This window comes from Notolepis coatsorum, assembly GCF_963971535.1.
Source record: "Notolepis coatsorum genome assembly, chromosome: 17".
NCBI classification, from domain to species: Eukaryota; Metazoa; Chordata; class Actinopteri; order Aulopiformes; family Paralepididae; genus Notolepis; species Notolepis coatsorum.
Genome location: NC_140181.1, coordinates 22,786,906 through 22,812,600, shown reverse-complemented (window position 1 = coordinate 22,812,600; position 25,695 = coordinate 22,786,906). Strand labels below are relative to the sequence as shown.

General features: G+C 43.6%; 1 protein-coding gene across 1 annotated transcript in view; it reads right to left on the bottom strand.

Annotated features, from left to right (window-relative positions):
* Window positions 1–25,227, bottom strand: part of LOC311243974 (copine-9-like) — a gene marked incomplete at both ends in the record, with an annotated part of 217,986 nt that extends 192,759 nt beyond the window's left edge. Inside the window, 2 exons of the mRNA XM_084333382.1 lie at window positions 875–915; window positions 25,148–25,227. Coding sequence (XP_084189508.1) covers window positions 875–915; window positions 25,148–25,227 — 121 coding nt within the window. The remainder of the gene's footprint in view (window positions 1–874; window positions 916–25,147) is intronic.
* Window positions 25,228–25,695: the final 468 nt, after the last annotated feature.

Below are 25,695 nucleotides of genomic sequence, written 5' to 3'. Positions count from 1 at the left end.
AGGAGCTGCCCAGTACAACCACAGTCTAACACTGTTGGCCACTAGGAGCTGCCAAGTACAACCACCGTCTGACACTGTTGACCACTAGGAGCTACCCAGTACAACCACAGTCTAACACTGTTGACCACTAGGAGCTACCCAGTACAACCACAGTCGGACACACTCATTCTCCAAGGACTTACGACAAAAAGGGCTTTCTCTTAAGGCCATTTGAGACCTTTTCGGGCAGATTTTGGGATTCACCAACCGTCCCAATAAAACATATATAATTAATATTATATTATAATATATTGTCTATATTCATGTCTTGCCCGAAAAGGTCTCAAATGGCCCTAAGAGAAAGCCCTTTTTGTCGTAAGTCCATTGGAGAATGAGACCCAATTACAAAGCCACTTCTCTAGCCTTTAGGCGACCACTGCCCTCCATCTTTCAAAAAGCAACAAACTGCATTTTCCCAACCCATACACATGCTTGCTGGAAGAAACAGAAAACATCTGCAGTACAAATTGTATTGAGTTTATGTGCAGATCTGGCACTATAAAAGGTCCAGGATTCTATATGTATTCTGTATGTATGGTTTATTTTTACAAGGAGAGATACAACCATATTCAGACATATTGCAAGCAGCTGCCTGATGTGTTGTATCACAGTATTTAGCTAATGGTAGTTACTTTTCAATACCCGTCCTTGGCGCTTGTTGGCAGACATATACATGGGGCGCTTAGATGCCCTTGCTCAGGTTGCAGCTGATTGGTCAGTTGAACTTGTTTGTAGTGTGCAGGGGATCGATGGATCAAGACATGCTTTAATGAGCAATTCATTATGTTCAGAATAAAAAAAAATCACCAGGGATGGTAAATAGTAGGCTACTTACCGGGATCAGACTTGCGGAAGGTGTCCACATCCAGGAGACTCCTGTGGGAACAGAAAAAGACTACATTAGATTACATTACATTAAATGTTATTGTAATTTCACAAGACAGGTACAGTACAATGAAATGAAGGTGGCATCTAACCAGAGACCAAAGTAACAGTGAAGTGCAATAGCAATACACAGTGTAACATGTGAATATGTATAAATGACGAGTAGGAAATATGCTAAGCTAATGTATGTACAGTATTATTATATACGGTGGTACAAGTATGAATACTACATAATAGTATGAATAATACAGTAGTAAACCATGCTAGCCAGTGATATAACTAACTATACAGATATAGTGGAATATATACAGATATACTATAACGTGTACAGTATGGGTATACAGATTAGACCAGGGATTCTTGAAAGCCATATCATAGAGAAGAATACCAATTATGGGTACATAGGCCGCCGCCTAACACAAATAAGCAAGAACACTTTTGAAAATGTGGGTCCGTTGTTAGATGCTGCATATTCCTACTGTTGACACTAATAATAGGAAATGTGAGTTGTTTTAATTTGTAAGAAGTCAAGAAGAAACATCACAATAAATCAAGAACAAAACAAAAACACCATGAAGTCCAAAACATTTTAAATAAATGAATGCAACCCTCCCAGACATACCCCACACGAAGGTAAGGAAAAACTCACTAAAACATAGCAATAGAAAAAAATGCACCACAGGCAATGTGGAGGAGAGAAACCTTAGAAGGGCCGTTCAAGGGGGATCTCCCTTCTTCGATGTCGGTGATAGTAGTGTTGCAATAACAGGCGAAACAGTTGGTAAGCATGCACATACGTGTAATGAAACACAAATAAGTGCATGCAATAGCAACTGAACATTTTGAAAGATTGAAAATAGAGCTGATGGCGGATCCAATGCATTATTCCATGAAAAGGGGCGGGACAAATATTTTACTTTCCTACTGCACATTAGGAGCTGATTTTTGGGGGTAGTAGGGTTAGATTGTGTACTGAGGGATTTCAGACAGGGCATATTTCTCTACCCAACCTGTCCACTCCTCTATTACATTTACATTTAGTCATTTAGCTTAGCTGACGCTTTTATCCAAAGCGACTTACAAGTTCTGTACAACAAGTCAACTGGAAGGGTACAACTCTGAACTTCAAAAGGGCGTGGCTCAGCTACACATGGACGAAAGTCAACAACTGTTGGGCAAATCATCACAAAACCTGCAGGATATGTCCACATAAGAATCTGAAACATACCCTGAAAGGCAACCACTAGGGGGCCCTAGTTACCAAAGTTACCAAGTAACCAAGTTACCAAAGACGTTACAAAATAACTGGAGAAGCAGCCATGGCTCCCTCCTTCCTCTTAACACAATTCTGAAACTACTGTTTGGGCTTCGGGGGGGGGGCATTTGCAACGCAAGACAAGATGAGAGCAACACGGCATGCGGCACACGAATAGTTTTATCTTGATTATCTCATTTTCATGATCGTGGGAAGTCTAAATCGTAATTGGAATTGAAACTTGATTAATCGCCCAGCCCTGTTACACAGTAAATTGTATTGCATGATGGCCTTCCTGTTAGCTTGTGCATCTCCATGATGACGGTCAATGTCATACCTGCACCCTACCTCACGTAGAGCAAAGCAAATATCATCTGTAGACAGCTTAAGAAAAACAAGCATTGTTTGGAAGAGAGAGAGAGAGGGCAGGGAGAGGGGAGGCTGGCGTAGCAGGACATGAAGGCAGTCAACCAAGCAATGAACCCAGTGATTTCTGAAGTAAAACCAGTATATCCCTTACAAAACAGTACCATGATAGTTTGATGGTCATTTCAAGTTCACCATGAATAATATACCATGATACTGCCGTCATAAAAGTTATGCATCACCAATGGTACCACTTTTGTACTTAATACAGTGGGAAGTAATCTAATTTAAACCATGATACTATCATGATATTTACATCATTTTATTTATCATGATAGTAGCCAAAAAATCTGGAAATACCATACTTTTTTTTAAAGGGTATCTTTTTTTGCCCGCTGTACAAATTGAAGGGATTACTGTAGGTGCTCAGCTTCCATTGAGCTGGCATCCGTGTAGCTCGCCACTCACTCACTAAGGTGCAGACTGTGTGATTGCAACGTCCTTGGTTAGAATCCGACCTGCGACCTTTGATGCAAAGTCACCAGTCAGCAGCACATCAGGTGTCAGAAGAGTGGTACATGGGACTGGAATTTTTATTATTTCTGTGGCATGACAGAGAGAAGACTCAGCACCAACGTTTCCACTGCCAGAGGGTGTCTGAATAGAATAGAATACTATTCTACTAATTGCCAGTTAAATTCTCTAATAAGTGGACAATTTCACACATGTCACTTTACATGGAATGCATTAATAGCTATCTCTCATTATGCTCCAATCAGAGGTAAGATCACTTTACAGGAGCTCAAACTGTTGTTGGGTCAAATAACTAAGATTAGATTTGATTCAAATGTATTGTCATTATCAGTGCAAGTTACTCAGGAAGTGTAATTAGTTACTTATTATGTATTACTCCTTTAAAAAGTAATCAAAATGTATTTACAATACACAATATCACAATAGGAAGCCAGTGAAAATGTAAGGTTTTATGTGAATTGTATGTGAAATCGGGAAGCTGGCCACTGTTCCAAACTTTCCACAACACAGTTGTTTTTATTTTGATTTAATTGAAGTTTATTTCAAATATGCAACATAACAAACAAACATCAAGTACATATAGCCTTACGCCATTCAAATAATAAATGTATATAAAAAAATTAAAAGAATAGAGAACAAACAAAAAAGTGTTTTGTTGTCATTTACATTTGAAAGGGAGTGGGAAGAAGCATACTTATTTAATTCCACCCCTATTTACTCATCAGAACATACTATATTTTATTTACTAATTCATACGTTACTAGACTTATATTGAAAAATGTACTTAGTTAACAATAATTTTTTTAATAATACCTTATTAATATTTGCCAAACTGTATGTTACCCTGTAAAGTTCCTCTAGCCATTTTTTATACAACTATATACCTACATATGCACATATATACATTTATATATACACAATACACATACATACTGCCAGTTATCAAATCCTGTCTTCATCTCTGTACCTCTGTAAAACCATTTTTAAACTGGTTTATGTTTTGACATTGCTTTAACTCAACAATCAGACCGTTCCATAATTTTACTTTGCATATTGAAATACAAAGACTCTTCAATGGTCGTTCGAAAACTGTATCTTTTGAAATTAAATGTTCTCCTTAAATTGTAACCCCCATCAGTCAGTCTTTGAATCTTTCCTGGGAGTTTATTATTTTTTGCTTTGTACCTTATTTGTGCAGTTTGATAGATACAATATCAGTAAATGTTTATAATTTTGACTGTAAGAAAAGTGAATGAGTATGTTCCAGATATCCAACCTTGTGAATGATGCGCACAGCTTTTCTGTAGGATGGTTAATGGGTGTAATGAGCATTTATAATTATTTCCCCAGACTTCAACGCAGTAGGTTAAATATGGTGAAACTAATGAACAGTAGAGAATGTGAAGTGATTTGTGAGCTTTGCTTTGTTTATTACTGAAATGCTCCTTGCCAATTTGGTTTGAATATGTTTGATATGTGATTTCCAATATTTTTTTTCGTCAATCGTGACACAACACACTACAGTTCAATTAGACCATGGAGATTTCCATGACTTGGTTTATGTCAGGAAACATGGTTTCTTTTACAAGACTTTGTCAGTGAGCATCTTTTCAGTGAATGTTGTAGGGCGGCCAGAATGCAATTTTTTAGGGTTCGGACGTTAATTGCTGTTCTATTTCGTGTAGCTCTCGCTCAGCGTCTATTGCACATATCTCACTCCAGTGCATGTGCACTGAATAAAAACTCACAAATGTACCGTTACATTAGGCTTGGGCGGTATGACGGTATTACGGTATACCAGGGTATTTATAAATCCCGACGGTATTGAAAACCAATACCGTCAAAATCACAGATCAGTTTCAGTTTATATTACAGTGAAACGGAGTTTTAACAGTGGTTGGTTGTAGTGCACTGCACACACGCGCCAGCAGAGGGCGAGACCAGTCCTCACTAGTGGAGCGAGCCGTAGAGCTGGTTGTCTACACACAGGAGGAGGAGGGGAAACCCCGCTTCACTGGAAATTAAATGAGAGTTGAGACACGCTTACCGTTGCTGCCTGGTGCTGCAGGCTAACTGGCTGTTCTGAGAGCTAACTGTTGTGTATGTGTATCACAACGGTGGTCACGCTTTACGGTAATGTTGCGACAGTGCTGTGAAAATACCGTAAAGCGTTGTGGTAACGAGAGTGTGTGTTGTTGTGGACTGGTGGAGCAAGCAAATAAACGGTAAAACGTTACGTCGCAGTCCGGTGCGTTTTTGAATACACAATACTAACGTTACTAGTACTAGGGTGCTGCGGGGCTCCTGGCTACCATTCTGAGAGTTAACGTCAGTATTACTAGGATGCTGCAGGCTTCTGGCTAGTGGCTACCATTCTGAGAGCTAATGATAGTAGCACTCGGATGCTGCGGGCTAACTGGCCATCTCCGCGATTTGTTTACTTGGTAACACGGGTTGCCCCGTCTTACCCCGCCAAGTCATACCGTCATATACCGTACACCGGGGTATTAGGTCATCAAGGTATGACGGTGTGAAAAAAATTATACCGCCCAGGCCTACTTTACATACCAACATCCGTCTGGCCACACCCCCATCCGCTACCTATATAAACAGGGGTGTGGCCACACACTCACCTCCTTTCTCAATTTCACCACAAGAGAGTGCCTGTATACCAATCACTTGACGTGGAAAAGAAAGTATTTAGCTGAAGAAAGGAAAACAGAAGAGAGCAAGGAGATACGTTGACGTTATATCTTTGTTTTCTCTCTCACTATTTTCGAGAAAATACAGCGATAATGTCTTCGTCACTGGGGTGTCTGGAAGATGATGATCATTCTGACCTCCACCGGCTTTTTCGTATTAGGGGCTCGCGTCGCTGATCTACTCCCCACCTGCAGTCCTCCATGCTGCGGCTGGATAGGTATTGAACCTCCGGTTCTACAGCTGGACTGCAGGAGGCACCGGCTGTTTGTGAGACATTGGTTGCATCTGGGCTGGGTGAGTGATGTTTTGCTATGCAGGCGCTGGTTGTACTGCTAATGCTATGGGGGTTAGCTGCACAATTTTACGAAGGCCAGCCCCAGATTGGGGTCCTCTGTTCGGCCTCTTAGGGACGGACGAAGGGTCCTGGTCTGAAGCCCATAATGGTCAAACTAGTGGGCCGCGACCGAGATCTGGTTTAAACCCGGGGTTCTCTGGACGAGCGGATTCTTCTCTGTCCCATGAAGGCCCCATCTTTCAAATGAATGAAAGATTAAAACCTAAGCACGAGGAAAAGTGAGTCTGGATCTTCGTTAACGGAAGTTCCATGCTCAAGTCGGCTGCAGCCCATACGGGAATTGTGCCGACTCTGCTGTATGTCTGTTAAATCACCGTTGAAAACTGTGTTGACATTTCTTTTTCTCTTCTCTCTTAGGATGAGGAGGGACTCAGGCGGCGGCCTGTCTGAAGTGTGGCTTATTATGTTCTTGTGTACAGTTCAGGTTAGGGATGCACCGAAATTTCGGCCACCGAAAGTTTTCGGCCGAAAATGGCCAAAAATGGCCTTTCGGCTTTCGGCCGAAAGAGTTTTTTCACCGAAAATATATCACCGAAACAGAAACCACCAGCTGTAACCTAACGCGTGTTGTTGTGATGATGTCATCAAAACGCGGATTCAGTCATTACATGCGCAAAAGTGAGCTCTTCAGTCCTGCGTTCTGCAGCCTGTGTGATAACTCCTCTTGGGACTCGGGAGGTGCGCTGTAAACTCTGCGCGCAACAAGTCCAATAAATGCGTCTTTAACATGCTTTATAGTTTATATCCTTATTTACTATGCCCGTCGCGGTTAATCACCTAGTGATCTAATATGCATATTATTCAGAGCGAGAGGGATTGTGTTTCTCACATTGACACTGTCGCGCGTCTACTGTGCCAAAGTCAAGAGAGCGCATTCATCTGGTGACTAGAAAGGTGCGCTCAGTAGAGCACAGATCTCTCTCTCTCTCTCTCTCTGATTGATTGATTGAAAACTTTATTAACAGATTGCAGAATGGGTACAATACAGTACAGCTCAATACAAACAATTGTTAAGGGAATGCAGACCAGAGAAAGACTTTCGTCTTGTTTACATCAGGGTCCCCCATTTTCAATTAATCAGGACATATTTTTTTTTTTTATCAAATTTTTTTATTATTAATTACATGAAACAGGACAACACAATAAACACAGTAACAAAAAACATAACTTCACAGGAGAATAACAAACAATAATAATACAGAATAATAAATTATAAAGACAAAAAGAAAAAGAAACAGCGTCCAACCTATCAAATATAGATGGCTACTTCAATAACAAAAAGGGTCTTCAAAACATGGCAACCTTTCCCCACCTTTACAAAGTGGAGTGACTTAAAAGATTGTTTATGAGAGTGTTGCCGCAGATTTACTGTAGATAGCCTAGGTCCCTTACACATGTTCAAGACTGCCAAACTCGCAGAAGGTAAAGTGTAAGAAGAAAGAAATTCTTCCTCCAAGTTGGTTGACAGGCCAATCAGTCTGCCAATATTAGTCCCTTGGGGAGATGGCATGTGAATTGACATATAGCGCAGAATAGCTAAATACCAACCCCCCCTAAAATCCCCCCAGTCAAAGTTAAGAAGGACAAGACAAAAACCAAGACAGACAAGACATTTCCTCCTCCCCCTCCCCAGAGACCGCCGGACCCCCCCGATCAAGCACCCCAACCCCGCTCAGCCGCACACGGCGGTCTTTACCTTCTCAGCTGCTGCGAACCACAGGTCAATGCCAGCCTGCCCTACCCCAATCACCCGAGCCGTGGATATCTCAAGATAAATCACATCCAATAGAGTTAGGGACCAGTTAATCATTGTAAGCTTCTCAGGCTCCTTCCATCTCATTGCTATAAGCTTCTTCGCTGCTGTGACACCCGCTAGGACAACCCTTTTCAGTTGTACGGACGCGGGTAGTGTCGTTATATCGTTCAGGAGTAGCGTAACAGCTGTGAATGGGATAGTTAAGCCACACAGATCTGAAAGTTTGTCCGTTATTGACCTCCAGAAACGGGCCACTGGTGGGCAATCCCAATACATATGCATATAAGTGCCAGTGGCCTTTTGAGAGCACAAAGTGCACCGAGAGTCGGTTATCAGTCCCATAGCAAATAGCTTCCTAGGTGTAAGATAGGTCCTATGAATATAATTAAAATTAATTTGCTGGTGATTGGGGTTGCGGGAAGATAATGCCACATTTGCCCAAACATCATCCCAGTCAAACTCGGGGTCCAACTCCGGGATATCCACACGCCAGATTGTATCCAATGATAAATTTTTATACGTGGATTGAATTAAGAGCGTATAAAAGTCTGAGACAAACCCTCTGGATGTCGTTCTGTCCACTATGAGCCTGAGGAAGGGGTGTGGGTGCAAAGCTTGAGCCCACGGTACGCCATGCGCCCTCAGTGCTGACCTTAGTTGAAGGTAAAGAAAGAAGGACTCGCCGGGAAGATCATAAAATTCTCTTAAGTCCTGAAACGCACGGAGGCCGTTCTTATCATAAATATCCTCCAGAGTATGCACTCCCCTCCTTTGCCATTGAGGAATATTAACCGGCTTGTGCCCTACAAGTAATTGCTGGTTATTAAAAATTGGAGAGTCCAGGTGCCATGGGCATTTAACCCCACACGACCTCTGTACATTACGCCACGTTTGGATCACGTGAGTTATGATCGGTCCATACCTCAGCCGGCATTTAGAAATAGAGACAGTGGAGTACACCACATCCTGCAATCTTAGCGGAGATACCGCCACCGCTTCTAAGGAGCGCCACGATACAGCCTCTACAGGGTCTAGCCAGCACATCAGAGGTCTCAGTGAAAAGGACCAGAAATAAAGTTTAAAATCAGGGATTGCGAGGCCCCCATCTTGTTTTCTACGTTGAGTAGTAGCCCTTTTGATTCTCGGGCGTTTGTTATTCCAGATAAACTTAGATACCATCGATTGTACCTTGCGCCAGTGGTCTATTGGAGGGGGCAGGGGGAGCATTGAGCTAATAAAATGTATCCTAGGCAGGATGTTCATTTTGATTATGGAAGCCCGGGCTTGTAAGGAGTTAGGAAGGGACGACCACCTGTCTAGATCCTGGCGTATTTTATCATAAGTACCCGTGAAGTTGTACTTAGTAGTTTGGTTCAGCGTGGGGAATATCTCTATGCCCAAGTATTTAAAATGTTCTACTATGGGGATATCAGCTGGTAGTCGTACCGCCTTGGCCAGCTCATTAAGAGGTAGGCAGGCTGATTTGTTCCAGTTAATCTTAAAGCCTGACAATTTACCAAAGTCGTCGATTATCCTCAATAATTTTGTGGCCGACCGGGAGGGGTCGTCCATGAAAATCAGCAGGTCATCCGCGTAGAGAGCAATTTTGTGTGGAGTATTATTGACCATTATGGGGACGATGTCCTCCGATTGCCTAATAAATTGGGCCAAAGGTTCGAGGGAAAGCGCGAACAGTCCTGGACTCAGAGGACAACCCTGTCTAGAAGATCTGGAGACCGGAAAGAGTGTGGAACAGTTTTTGCCTGTCAGTATCATCGCAGACGGCGAGGCATACAGGACTTTAATCATATGAATAAAACTCTTCCCAAGACCCATGACCTCAAGTACCTTCCACAGGTATGACCACTCAAGTCTGTCAAACGCCTTCATGGCATCCAAAGACAGAACTGTGGATGGAGTTGTATTGTCTTTACTGTTATCGATTACATGCAACAGCCTCCTAAGATTATCTGCAGCCAGACGCCCCGGGATAAAACCAGTTTGATCGCAGTGTACCAATACAGACATAAATCTCTGCAGGCGACGGGCCAGCACCTTGGCAAACACTTTTAAATCGGCCCCGAGAAGACTCAAGGGTCTATAGCTACCACAATCATTGGGATCTTTGTCCTTCTTGAGAAGTAAAGAAATCAACGCCATATTGACATCTCTTGAGAACTCCCCTTGTTCGATAGCGTAATTGATCATATCGAGCATCAATGGACCCAGTTGGTCCCAGAAAGCTAAATACACTTCGGGTGGAATACCATCCCAGCCTGGTGCCTTACCCCTCTGCATTTCAACAATCGTCTCCCTCAATTCCACGAGAGTAATCGGTCTCCCCAGTTCCTTGGCCTCTTCCTCAGAAATGTGGGGTATCTCAAGCCCGCCAATGAACGATTCAAATTTAGAGTCATCAAGATTACCCTCTGAGCTATATAACTGTGAGTAAAACTCTTTAAAAGTGTCATTGATCTTTTTCGAATCAGTAGTGACTGCACCCTGGCTCGTCCTAATCGAGGGGATATCCGAGAAATGATCATTTGAGCGTATTTTCATTGCCAATAGATGGCTAGGTCTGGAGCCGTGAAAGTAGTAATTTTGTCTTGTCCTATGTATCAAGAACTCAGACTGTTGTTTAAGTATGGAGTTTATTTCTTTTTTTACTATCTTACGTTGTGTGTTTAGTCGTTCATTATAGTTAGTTTGCAAGGATGCGTATAGGTCCGCATATAATGATTCCAGTCCTTCTAGCTTTTTTGACCGGGATTTTCGCAAATTGGAGGCAAATAGTGTGACATGACCCCTGATAAATCCTTTCAATGCGTTCCACAGGACCCTAGGGTCTTCTACTGTGCCAACGTTGATCTGCAAAAATTCAGCTAGTTTACTCCTGAACTCAGAACAGAAGTCATCGTTCTTTAGCAAGGTCGAATTAAAACGCCATCTGGGAGCTCTTGCGGAGAGCCTGCCAAAGGTTGCCGTAAGGAAAATCCCCTTGTGGTCTGAGAGAGCCAAGGGAACCAATGAGACATCGAAACTATCAAACATATTAGGGGACGCGAATGCATAGTCAATTCGAGAGAAGCTTTTGTGTCTGGCTGACAGGTGAGAGTAATCTTTGAGGGTGGGGTTGGATAAGCGCCATAGGTCTGTGAGCCCCGTGTCCTTGGCCCACATCCTAAGGGCCTTAGAGGCCCGTTTTTGGTCGCTCGTTTCAGAGGGCCCGGACCTATCCATCTCCGCATCCCAGCACGCATTAAAATCGCCACCCACAATGAGAGCGTATCCATTAAGTTCCAACATATTCTTCGTGATTGTATTATAGAACGCTGAATCAAATGTGTTAGGAGCATACAATGCTATTATAGCCATCTTCCTATGCGAGAATTCAACTTTTGCTATAGTAATCCTTCCCTCCGTGTCCGACCATACATCCAAGACTTTGATATCAAGGTTACGTCTTGTAACTATGACTACTCCTTTCGTCTTATCATCGGCTGAGGATGAGGAGATAACGTGATATTGCCGATTTGCCAGTCTTGACACGTCACCTACCAATAAATGCGTCTCACTAAGGAGAGCAAGGTCAATATTTCTCCTCTTCAATAGCCAAAGGACACTGGCACGCTTGTGTGGGGCGTTAAGCCCTCCAGCGTTCCAAATTAAAATATTCAATTTAGCCATGGTCGAGCTTGTATAAATGCGTAGAGAACATACCAGTGCAGCCAGGCAGAGTACAGAGGCGCTGATCCAGGCGGGCCCAGACGGTCAATCCCAGGAGTTCAGAGGAGGAACAATTACACACATATAAGACAACAGTACATAAAACACATAAAAATACCACCCCAGCTACAACCCCCCCTCCTTCTACTCTAAACCCTAACCCACCCGTCCTATTATAAGCCCTCCTATACCCACTCTCCAATCCCCACCCTATGCCCCATCCACTGAGGATGGTCATCTTCCTATCACTTCCCACTAGAGACATGGATCCAATAAGACGCTCCCCACTCCAACCCCCCTCTAGATAAACCCCTGAGTAAACCCCCACTAGTCCAATAAACACAAATAATAATAAAAATAAAATTCAATAAAGATATCGGTCGAAAACCACCTGAGCCTTGGCCCCAACATGAGACAACCATAATGGTAAAAAAGCCATTATTAAATAATAACTCCACATCAACCTGCAACCATCTATTTCCGAATCTGCGCTTCAACGTCGCAATGTTATAGCCCAATTGGGTACAGGAAAATTCAAAATTAAATTAAATTAAAGCATCCCAGCCGATAGTCTAAGGCAGGATCGGGTCACAGGTTAATTGTGCAAAATTGTGTGAACAATGTCAATTAAACAATGACAATAATAAGAGAGGGAAAAAAGGGGTTATGGTCAAAGTGCACCCCTGTAGCAGTCCCTCTGATCAGGCACAACGGCTGAAATGACATAACCTATGTAAGAATAGAATTAAACACATTCATTAATCCGGGGATGGTAATAGGCAACACCTGACACCACCTGTTATCATACATTGTTTCAATAAAGATATCGGTCGGAGCAGTTAGTCCAAGGTAGGATCGAATCACAGTTAAATTGCTCATTCAAATGCCATTAAAACAGCGACAATAATAGGAAAAGGAAAAAGAGGGTTATGGCTAAAGTGCAAGCAAAGCTAAAACTGACCCATCCTGTTATCACATATTTTATGTATATTCGTTCGAGAGCCAACGTGAACCTTGGCCCTAACATGACAACTATAATGGAAAAATTAGCCATTATCATATAATTACTCAACATCAACCCTGTAACCATCTACCTTGGAGTCTGCATATTAATGTCGCAACGTTATAGGATAAATGGATCACGGAAAATTCAAAACAAAATTAAGGCATATCAGCAGTTAGTCCAAGGTAGAATCGGATCACATTTAAATCGCGCATACAGATGACATAAAAACAGCGACAATAAGAAAAAAAAAGGAAAAGAGGGTCATGGCTAAAGTGCAAGCCATATAACCATATAGCCATGAAGTGCAAGCCATACCCGACCCAACCTGTTATCATATATTGTATATGCATATTCAACCGACCTTGGCTTCTACTATGGATCCCAAAGCTCAAAACAACCTGGATATAAAAATAAAAGCATACCAGAAGTTAGTTAGGGACTCGATCACTCTTGAATTGTGCAAACCAATGTCCCTTTGAACAGCAACAGCAACCTAAATACGTAACCATTAACGGGTCTCGAATGTCTCAGCGCAGACGATAGACGAAGCCCCGCTAGCTAGCCCGAGGCTAGCGCGTAAGCTAGTGATGAATCCGGATAGCACGTTAGCCTATTATGTACATTGTTCAGCTAGCTCGTTAGCTTCCAAAGAGGCGATACACAAGTACGACCATGAGGTCAGCTTTAGCAAGTAACAGAAGTCATTGGGAAGCCCCGCTAGTTGGATGGGCAGTGGGCAGTTAGCATGTCTGGGCATGACAGCAAGTATTTGTGAATAGTCGGCCTAATCAATGTATATATATAGGCCCACACCGCCAAGTCACTCACCCGACATAGATATCAAGCAACAGTCTCGGGTATCCCCGCGAGATATTCCTTCGCTTTAGCCAACGACCAAAATGAACGCTGACCATCGACCTTCTCCAACACAGATAATTTCGCGGGAGCGAATAACGTGGGCCTCAGGCCTAGTTTCCATAGCTTAGTCAGGTTGCAAATACAGTACTGTTTGTGATACAAAAAGACCCATAATAGTGATTATTTAAGTTAAGTTTTGCCATAATCATATATTTTCCATAATCAGGTAGCTGAACAACATTGGCAAAAAAAAATTCTATTCTATGAATCATTTTCGGCCTTTCGGCATTCGGTTTTCGGCCAACTGTTTCCTATTTTCGGTATCGGTTTCGGCCAAGAATTTCCCATTCGGTGCATCCCTAGTTCAGGTGATAGCTGCTTAGCTTGCGTGCTAGTGTGTGGCCTACCTGTTAGCCAGTCAGCTGTTAGCTGCGGCGCTAGCCCATTGCGTTCACTAGGCTAGGAACGTTAGCTTGTTGCTATCAGTCGGGAGTGGCTGTTAGCTTAATGCTACACTGTTGAACGTTACTGTGAGAATAACAAGCCTTAACACTCTGACTACGACGTCATCTTTGACAGAGAATGTTAGTCGACCCTACACCGGGTGCCCTGCCAGCGAGGACTTCGTCAACATGGAGAACGGCGGCTGGGTGGCGCGTCGGGCATTGCCCTCGTCACCAACGCAGGAGACGCCGGGTTCGACTTCGGCTGTCCCCGTTATCCAGTGTTTTGCAGTCCTCTCAGCCTGCGCTCAAGGTGTAGGTAGGAGTCCCGCTGGACTTAACACTTCTTCTTTCCTTCCCTTCTAAATGTTTTGTAATAACGATGTTTTCCAAAACGTATGTTGCTGCAATACATTGAGGATACGACGTGTGTTGTGTGTGAATTGTCTTGTCACTGGTATAGCTTCTCTCTACCTAGACAATCTGCGTTGTTTTTTACGTGAGTAAAAATGAACTGGTTTAGTTGTGATGAGAACTTGTGTGTTCATGTAACGTTAGTAACGTGGTTGAGCTCACAACTAGTTGGGTTAATTAATCTGCAAAGCTATGCTTAGTGACATGTGATTGAGGAATAAATCCTTCTCTCAGCCTGTGATGACAATGAACAGCGTGTTCACATATTAACAGGGGTACCTGTTCAACCTGGTCGTATCAAGGGTAAGGTAGGGAGGGGTGACCCCCCCGGTTTCCCTGGGGCTTCCCCCCTCCTCTCAAACATGTTTTGTTTACAATATATTGTGTCACTATGTTTGTGGGGATACGATGTAACCCTCAGCTTAAACTGCTGGGGTTGTGCTTCTGCTTGAGAAAACGATTTTTTCCTAGGGAAAAGGTTGTTTTGGTCGCTGTCATATGTGCTTAGCAAGGCCTGTGGTCAATACATAATCGAGGACTTATGTCTTCTCTCGTTATGAAAAACGGCGTTCCTCTGTAGTGAGTGTACTTTTGCCTTTTTTGTTGTGATGAAGGGTTGTGTGTGTCGTTGAGATCCACAACTGGGTTAGGTTTTGGCCCACAGAAGCACATGTGTAAGTCTGGTACCGGGGCTCTTAAAGGGGCCCTCTCTGTTCTGTGTTTTTCCTTTGTAAAAATCAGATAGCAGGTTTCGCACATGAGCTATGTGAAGCTGTTAAACGCTTCATGTAGCATGCTATGACTGGTGTCATGGCTCTACTTTGTCATTACATCGTATCAGGGGTGAGGGGTCGTAAAGGGGTGAACTGGTAAACCTTCCTCCCCTTTTCTGATTGGTCAGGGGTTAAAACCCCCTGTCCTTCGGGCTTCCTGTCACGTTGCTGGTTCGGCACGTTACAGGGTAGGGGGGGGGGAGTTTCCTGGTCCCACGCCCTGAAAGATTTGGCATGTGCACCGCGGAAATTCCCCCGCCATAGAGTACGTCACTGAGCGCGTTTCTATTGGTAAGACTTCCGTGAGTTGTTCAGGTTCCATGTTATGGATCTGTTTCAGGGAGTTTTCAGAGCCTCCTCCTCACAGAGCTCTTCCTCAGGGAGAAGAGCCTTCTGTGAGTTCGGACCCTCCCTCCTAGTGAGGGAGCCTCCTCAGAGTTTCAGAGCCTCCTTCTCAGATTGTCAAGGTGAGTAGAACTTCAAAAAGGAGTTCTGCTCTGTTGTATGTGTATTCGATTCAATTCAATCCGATTATTGAGCTTGGTGGGTGATGCAACGCAGTAGAGACGTGGTTCTTCTGCTCTGCTCCCTACTGGTAGTGTGTGTATTGGGTCAGAGCCTCCTCCTCTGGTGTTCGGAGTCTTCTCCTCTGGGAGTTCAGAGCTCCTCCTCGGAGAGTCCTAACCCAATTGTTACATAGCTCAATGCTGCAATATGTCTTTTCAATCTATACAGCTCACATGGGAAGTCTCTCTGGGGGTTCCCTGTCCTCTCCTTTTTGGAGTAGGTGGACGGGGTATTGTTTAGGGTTTCCCTGACTCCTCGCCTTACAGGTCTGTTGAGTCATGGGTTTCCCCCGTCATAGGGGTACGTTGCTCACCGTCCCCTCTTATGAAGTGTGGTTGACGGGGTGGTGTTTCCCTCAGCCGCGTCGCATGGGACCCATGTCCGTATTATTTTTTCTGAAAATATTTTAAATAAAAAAAGCGGCTTCTTGTCGTTCCCCCAGGCGGCTTGGAGGAACGTATCTGGTGTCTTGTTAGACTATCCATTGATGTGTTTTGGGTCTCGACGTGTACATAGTGCTGGCCCTGATAGGAATCACGCATGAGGCTTGCGCGCCTTGGTTGCTCATCATTAAAACTGCGTTTTTATGGGGCAACTGGGATGGAGTTTGGCTCTTCCGAGCGCCAGTTTACTAGGTTTGTCTCTACTAATTCTCGTTCATATCTGGGGGATGTTAACGGAATAGATCAAAGCATAGGTAGAGGGGTCTCACGCCCTTGGGGTGGGCCACTGAGCGCGGTACGAACGGGACCGTCTGGGTGGCGCCCTCAATAATGTTTTAGATCGACACGCGTACCTACCCCCCTCCTAGAGTTGGGGATGTCAGCGTGATTAGGGCACGGGACTGGTTCTGGTCACGCCGGTCCAGGTCAGTTAACCCGTTGTCCACCGGGGTCGCAGATCTGCTGTTCTGGTACCCTGAGGGACTTGTGCTTTTTTCAGGGGGGAAAATGCCGAGTCGGCCCGGGTGTCACAGGGTTTGATATTATGGAGATGTTCGTTCTCCATTATTTTCACCCCTCTCTTCTCCCGCTTACGCATAGCTGAGAGGGGGCTGTTGAGGTGGTTCTTATGGAACTCCTCTGGCATCCCTGTGTACGTCCCGGTCCGCCGGGCCCGGTCCGAAGTTGTTTTCGTCGACCCGTAGGCCTGGGATAACCCCTTTTTGAAAACTAAAACACTTGTACTGCGGTATAGCCAGTGTATACCCGGAGGTGTGTTTTGGAGTTTTTTCCTGAGGGGTTATAGGAACAACCACCTCATGTTGAACCAAGAGGGTGGTTGATTCCCTGGTGTGTTGGAGCGGAGTCAACTCCCGGGTTACCCCCTGCACGTTCATGACATCTGCCAATCGTGTCAGCCTTCTCTGCCTCGGCCCCTCTAGAGCATCTGGGATTTTTGGTGGAGGCTTTGACATGGTGCTCAACAATGCCAGCATACACCCCTTCCGCCGGGGTGCTGTTTTCAGTTGACCCCTTTGGCGCCTGTCTCGTCCGCAGTGCTCCAGGCTCGGGTCAAGTGCCTGCTGCCTGGATTGAGGGATCGGCCTCTTCTGGAGGTCGTCTCCCCTGTGCGCTGCCTGCTCCCGCTGTAGTGTAGCCTCTTGAGTGCTTCGAGTTACAGCCATGCCTGAGTATGCCAGGGTCAGTGAGCCAGGCGGCGTGCTAGTGGGGGGAAGGGCCTGCTCTTGGATGGGCCCTGTCCGAATACGCTGGCGATGTGGGGGGCGGTGTCACTAGTGACTGCCTGGTGAGGTCTCGATGCGGTGGCGTCATTGGCCTCTCCGGGCCCCCTTTTTCCGGGGGGATCCAGTCCCTTCTGGGTCTGGGTCTTCCTTCGCGCTCCGCTGCTACGGCCTTGCCACGGCCTTGCCACGGGGTTGGCTTTGCTCTTGACCCCGTGATTTTGGGGGTGGTAACGAGGTTTGTTCCTTCCGTTCGTTCCCTGGTGGCATGCGGGTTGTGCGTGTGCGTAGTCGTGGGGTCAAGCCACGGTCTGCTCACCCTGTGCGTTAAGTTGCTCGAGTTCCTCTTCGCGCGGTCGGATCCGTCTCCCTCCCGTCCTCCAATAGGGAGGGTTCCCTCCAATAGGGAGGGTCGGGGGGCTCGGTCCTCCCCGGTTCTGATGGTTGTGGGGGGCCTCAGTAGGGTACATTTGTCGGGCGTAAGCTCCCGCTCAGCTCCTGTTGTGCAATAGACGCTGAGCGAGAGCTACACGAAATAGAACAGTAGGTTATGTATATAACCGTGTTCTATGAGTGTAGTGACGCTCAGCGTCTAGACGCCACTGCGGCCCTTGATCTTGCCTTGTGGTGAAAGATTGAGAAGGAGGTGAGTGTGTGGCCACACCCCTGCTTATATAGGTAGCGGATGGGGGTGTGGCCAGATGGATGTTGGTATGTAAAGGTACATTTGTGAGTTTTTATTCAGTGCACATGCACTGGAGTGAGATATGTGCAATAGACGCTGAGCGTCACTACACTCATAGAACACGGTTATATACATAACCTACTGTTAACAAATGAAACTCTGAACGCTCGCTCTCATAAATACATGTTGATAAATCAGGAATAGCATATAGGCAGCGTTCTGTCATAATTTAATAATAGTAGCTCCACTTACTCACCATTTAACTCTGAAATGAGCGGATATAAAGCTACTGAATTATTTTTCAAGTACCTTAGGAGCTCAACAGAGCAATTGTTTATGTTTATAACCCGGCAATTATTATGCACATTTTACTGTGTTGATGGGAGACAGGCGATGTGTGTAACGTTATTCCAACAATAGTTACCTACAGTAGCATTACAATTATCAGCCTCTTGGTAAGTGAGGGTCATTATATTAGTTTATTATACAATACTTACCTGTCTGAGGCAAAGACATTAAACCCCACTCTAACAGCTAGCCATAATGTCAGCATATCCTTCCGTATCAATAGTAATAATTAACGTTACATCCGCTCTGTCTGCATTGCAGCAGCTATCTCCACTCATGGAACAGCAGATTTCTTGAGAAAAATGTGTTTGGTACAGCCAGATTGTTGTGTTTGGGTCCATGAGTCATGACCATGTAGCACAAGCTAGCCACAACTAGGGATGGGTACCTTTCACATTTGAACCGATACCGGTACCTGTGAATCGATACCGGTACCCAACGGTACCTTTTTTCGGTACTTTAGTCTCAAGAAATTTAATTTACCTACCTCAGTCGTAAAAAAAAAAATCCAAACTTCAAATAACTACAATTTCGACAGTTTTCGGCTTGTCATTGCACCGACTGCTTTGTTGTTGAATCAAGTCAAATCCTAGGTAAGCATATATTGTGCGTGTGAACGTTGACATGAAAAAAAATCAAAAAATCAAAATAAAAATAAAATTTAATAAAAGGGATTTTTTTTATTTTTTATTTATTTTTTTTTCGGTTTCTCACTTGATTCGATACTCGGTAGTACCGACGTGTTTCGGTTCGGTACCTCAAAAGTACCGAATTCGGTACCCATCCCTAGCCACAACTTGTGTGTCTGTCCGTATCAAAATCTATGAAGTAGGTGCGAAGTAAGCGACATGTTGTTGGCACAATTCGGAACCATTGTTTTTATCCGATTCCAACTAAACGTTACTCCATGGAAACCTTGTTTGTTTTCCTGGGTCGTCACACAAACACATATCTTGCTCATCCAGCTGTGGAAGCACATCAAGGTAAACACACACACACACAGGTACGGTGACTCACAATGAACAAACTGTACCCTTTCAAATTTGTCTATAGTGCATCATTTATCCACATTGTTACATTTGCATTTCGATCCAGGGTGCGTATTTTTTTAGTCAATCCGGGGCCCTGCTAGTGGGTGGGCCCATTTTGACTGAACTGGGTGAAACATAGCAAAGACCGTCTACGGTTACTTTCGATTACCCCCCTCCTAAAAAGTACTGTACAACCTGTTTAGCTTCTGTTGTTAGCTGTCCAGTTGTCAGCTGTGGTGGAAACAATGTCTACCTCTCGGAGTGTGGCCTTCAAATTAGCTTCCATCACTGCATATTCTCTCTCAAGGTATCCAGCTAATGTCTTTCTCTGTGGCAACTTGACATAGTTATTGTTCTTTGTGAATAGGTAACATCTCCTCGACAATATACCCAGCGACAAGCTTCTTCAGACCTTCTCACTCTCTTGTGGTGTTTGCCCTGATCTTATATCCAGTTTGTGTTGTTTTGTTTACATACATCACTGGTATTGATAGAGGCTTCCCTGTCAGAGGGAGTTCCACAAATCATGTTCAACCCAGATTCGGCTCAAACAAGGGACTAAACACGTTTAGCAATTATGCCACAACAATGTGGAACGCCCTACCCACAGCCGTAAAATTATGTGAATCCCATTCCCTACCCAACTTCAAAACCACTCTCAAAGACCACCTACGGGAGGCTGCAATTCGAAACTGGCCCCGGTAAATGTCCAACCCCCCCCCCCCCCAACCCCCTCCAATGTACAGTTTCTTCCCCCTCAAATATATATATTCTCTTTTAGAAACTGTCTCGTAAACAGTACTGTATATTTGTATATCTTGTATGTCATAAATGTCTGGATGTAACAGTACTGTATGTCTGTATGTCGTGTATGTCATAAATGTTATGATGAATTGAAAATGGGGGACCCTGATGTAAACAAGATGAAAGTATTTCTCTGGTCTGTGTTAACATGTAATCTCTTTGCGTCTATACTATACAGTAGTCTAGGTTGCCCTCTTCAGGCTGTGAAACGCATGCGCAGTTAGTCTGTGTCGACCACGAGGAAGAGGTCCACTGTTCGTGAATGGCTCTGTATTGGTGTTATCATGCAAGTTGATTGAATAAACCAAGTTAACAGAAGATAAACGTAGTGTTTATTTATAGTAGACTAACAGTCTGCATCCCCTTAACAATTGTGTGTATTGAGCCGTACTGTATTGTACCCATTCTGCAATCTGTTAATAAAGTTTTCAATCAATCAATCAATCAGTGTCAGTATTTTTATGTCAAGTTTCACATTGTGTGCTGCCGTGTCAGATGCTTCATCAAACTGTATTTGTATTTTTCCCGGTTGCAAACCCTTGCTCCCCCCACATAGTTTACAACGGACAGCTATTGAATGCGTAACGTTATCTCTCTTCCTGCTGCTTTTTGGCTAGTAGCCGACGTGACCTCGCTCTGACCTGACGCGGGACCGCGTATAAGATAAACAGTGTCATCAAGGGTGCAGACGAGGGTCTGTATGCCCCATCAGTTATATTATGTTATAGGGCTGTACCGAATGTCATTTTTTAACATTCGAAGCTTCGATTGAAGTATTCGAACGAAGCTTCGAATGTCTATAATTTTTTTTACAAACAAATTAAAAATACAAATGTTTTTAACTGAATCCTCAATTTTAATAAAGTGATTAATCTGATTAAATAAGTATTTTTCTTTAATTAAATCAACTTTCTTTAATGAATATAACTCATCAGTTTCGTCAACATAAATAATCCAATAAGGGCACGGTTGGTATGAAAGTGATGGGACGTCTTATAGTATAATATTAAAATATTAGTGTAGCCTAATCTTTAACTGCAACTGTGAAGAAAACCCCCATTGGTTTAAACAGATTGAATAGACGCACAAAAAAAAGATTAAAAAAAAAAAAGATTTTATTTTATTTTTATTATTAATACAAAATTCGAATGTTGATTTAGAATTAGAATGTCAACATTATGATCGAAGCTTCGAAGCATACAGCCCTAATATGTTACAATAAATATGGTCAATAACACTTAGAATCTGAATATATACTATGAGTAAGTAAAGTATACAGTATACACAGGTGCAGTATAGTACATAAGGTACCCTAACTCGCATGATATACGTCATACGTTATACGTTGTAATCCGTGCAGTTTAGGTGATAAGAGTCAGACACACTTAGTGATCAGACATTCCTAGTAGTTCTCGAGTTCTGCCACCGTTAGTTCTCCAGCTGCTGGCAACGGTCCCTGCCCGCCGTTGTGGAGCCTGATGCCTCATTGCTTTTACCAAACGGTTCGTGCGTTTTGCGAATCTGATTGGCCACTGACGTTTCTGGTCATGTGACATGTGCGCCCAATCGTGTGACGCAAATTCTTTGGACGGTTAAGCTTAGGCGCTCTTTCGAAGTTGGTTAAGGTTAGAGTTTGTCTTAGAGCAGGGCGATAGAACGCCAGCCCTGATTCCAAACTCTAACCTTAACCAACTGCGAAAGAGTCGCCTAAGCTTAACCAGTGATAAACTAGGCGTTAGGTCGTTTGCAGGCTGTTCGACGTGGAAATGGGCTAAGACACTAGGGGTGGGACGATACATCGATCCAGATCGATACATCGATGTAATTATCAACAATCGAATCGGATCGATGCGATGTAATAAGATCGATTCATATCGATACTCTTATTTTGAAAATCCTGTGGCGAGTCTCATATCCGCCCAAGAACAACAGCAGTAGCTCCGTGTGTGTAGATGTTACAGCATAGCATTCTCCCTTTCTGTGTGTGTGTGTGTGCGCGCGTCTTTGGAAAGACCAGATGAGGTCAGAGGAGTTTGATGTTTAAATGTTATTTAAACATAAACAATATAATACATAATAAATGTAGGCCTATACATGATCATGCAACATCAACAAATTGTTGTAGGAACGGTTTGGGAGAGGGAGGTTGTGAGTTTTGAGTTCCAAAAAATGTAGCTTAAAGTTTAAAGCTCAATATATAAAAACGTGGCACTTTACAGTGAACAGGAGGTCTATTTGTATTAAAAACAATAGATTGATTTTCCTTTAAATGTCTGGAAGAGCTCAAAAATACAAATGTCAAATGATATTTTCATTACCTTTTTTTTGTTGATCTAAATGTTACTGATTGTGTTAAATGGGCATATGATATCATCTCATATCGATCGCAGGCACCTGAATCTAATCGTATCGTATTGTATCGTGAGAGACTTTGTGATATCGGCAAATATCGTATCGTTGTCCAAAGAATCGATATCGTATCGTATCATGATGAAACTGGTGATTCCCACCCCTATAAGACACTGCTCGTCATGCGATTGGGCGCACATGTCACATGACCAGAAACGTGCGTGGCCAATCAGAGCGCAAAACGGGAACGCGGAAACACGAACCGGTTGGTAAAAGCATAGACGCGAGCCTGATGGCTGCTGGTACAAATGACTGGCCGAGGCGGTTAGTGGTGTGTCTGGGGGGTATGAGTCTGTGGCTGAACGTGCTTCTCATCTTGGCTAGTTCAAGTCTAGGGGGGAGGGCATGCTTTTGCTGTCGCAGCCCCTGACCTCTGGAACAGCATCCCCATGTCCATCAAATCTGCCCCCTCCATCGAGTATTTTAAATCTAAACTCAAAACCCATCTATACTCCCTGGCCTTCCCTGACTCACTCTGACTCTTGCCTTGCTTGTTGACATGTTGTTTTGTTTATTTGTCTGTCCGTTGGTTGTTTATATTTTCTGTTTATTCTATACTCTAGCACTTTCCTTTGTTTTTAGCTATGCGACTTACTGTGAAGCACTTTGGTTGACAAGTGCCATGTCTAAATGTGCTATACAAATACCTTTGATTGATTGATTGATTGATTGATTGATTGATTGATTGATTGATTGAATGATTGAGAGAGGGTGGGAGGGGTTCTTCAGGATAGTGGCCAGCTTCCTTCTCATCCTCCTCTCTGCCACCACCTCTAGTTTGACCAGCTCGACTCCCACCACGGAGCTAGCCTTCCTCACCAGCTTGTTCAGTTTGTTGGTGTCCCTCGAGTTGATGTAGCCCCCCCCCCCCCCCCCCCCGTATACAACAGCAAAGAAGAGGACACTGGCTATTACAGGGATATATAGTATGCAGCATATAACCACAAGGACATATTGAAAGCAAAAGCTTATTGCGTTGTAAATAATAAATACTTTTCAATACACAATCTTAGAGCAGATAAGTATTATTGAAAATGAGGGTCCACCCTTAATAATCTCTGAATCTAAATAAAGGTTATGGGGACTTTTGCAGCGTTTTCAGAGCCAGGGATAATGTCTGTAACAAGAAATGTAATTATTTAAATACATTATAATTATTTATTTACCCTATTTTATTCACTGGTGATAATTGCTCTTTTTCTCTATTGATACCATAAAAATACACCCAATAGAGAACCATAACCCGAAGCCATCTACCGTCCATATGTAGTGCATCACATCCACCATCACCACCCACATGTTACATACTGTATTACAATCTGGTATCACAGTCATTGTCTCCGGCAAAGATATTCTCACATAATGTCCCATCTTAATCTTAATTAATTAGTGTGCACAGTTCTCTTTAATCACACAATGCATAATGGAGCATCTGATGGCTTTAACCATTCAGATGAATGGAAGGGGGGTAGAGAGATTAACCATTCAAATGAATGGTGAGAGGGTAGATGGATTAACCTAACCATTCTGATGAATGCTGAGAGGGTAGAGTTTTTAACCATTTAGATGAATGGGGAGAGGGTAGAGGTATTTAACCATTCAGATGAATGGAGAGAGGGTAGATGGATTAACCATTCATATGAATGCTGAGAGGGCAGAGCTTTAACCATTTAGATGAATGTGGAGAGGGTAGAGGGATTAACCATCAGATTAACGGGGAGAAGGTTGGGGCAAACTGTGAGTGAACGGCTGGGACGAGTGGAGGGTCATATATATATACGGGCAACTCATTTAAGGTATTGAGAAGCATGGGTAAGCTACGCCTACCCGTAATAAAAGGTGTGTGTGTGTATGCACGCTTGCATGCCCACAAACATGCATTATGGCACATCCAGCCACTCACGCACATACTCATCATCACCATCATCATCATCATGACCACCACCACCATCATCATCATCATCATCATCATCATCATCATCATCATCATCATCATCACCATCATCATCATCATCATCATCATCATCATCACTATCATCATCATCACCTTCTTAGGTCTCTTCACCCTCTTTCTTTCCCTCACACATACGCATAAACACACACAGACCCCCCCCCCCCACACGAACACCTGATGATGATGATGATGATGATGGTGCAGCAATACCCTCCTCTTTTAAAAACGACTTAGTGTATTATTGTGAAGAAAGGTCATTTGCACTAATTCAACAAGTGAATTCTTATTTTGTGTTTCAGAAGATATATATTCCAACCAATTGCTTGCAGGTATTGATTGCTGCACATTATAATCGTTCTGCACGACACAAGTATGATACGTCTGTCTTTGCTGTGGATGTTGGTGTGCTTACCTCAGGATATGAAACGTGATTTATAAAAAAATATATATATATAACTAAAACAAACATAGCCTTCCATCAAATGTCTCGTGTGCGCATCAGACTAGTCTAGACTCTATTGTTAGAACGTGTGGCGTTAAGTTTGCTCTTACCTGCACGAAACGGTAACTTCAATTTTTGTTGCAGGGACTCGGGTGTTGAGAGGGTCGAATTCTCCAATTGATGCCATCATCTCGACTCACCAAGTTGTCGTCTCACTCTCACCACTGATGTTATGATAATATAGCAGGGAATTTCAGAAATGTTTCCCTCACATACCGTAGGATGCTGCTGCTGCTGGTGATGATGATGATGATAATAACAATAAATCCATGTCTGTCGGGTTTATTTCGCTTCCTAAAAGAAGGAGATGGTAAAGTTGCGAGGCAGTCTTTTTCGAGTTTATTCCTGCATCCAGCGTGCGGTCTGTGTGCGGTCTGTGTGTGTGTGTCTCTCTCTCTCTCTCTCTCTCTCTCTCTCTCTCTCTCTCTCTCTCTCTCTCTCTCTCTCTCTCTCTCTCTCTCTCTCTCTCTCTCTCTCTCTCTCTCTCTCTCTCTCTCTCTGTCTCTCGTTTCCCTCTCACCGACAGGTGGAACCCCGTGTTTTTATGGGTTACTCCTATCTTTTTTTTATATACCTGAAGCAGGTCATTATGACCGAA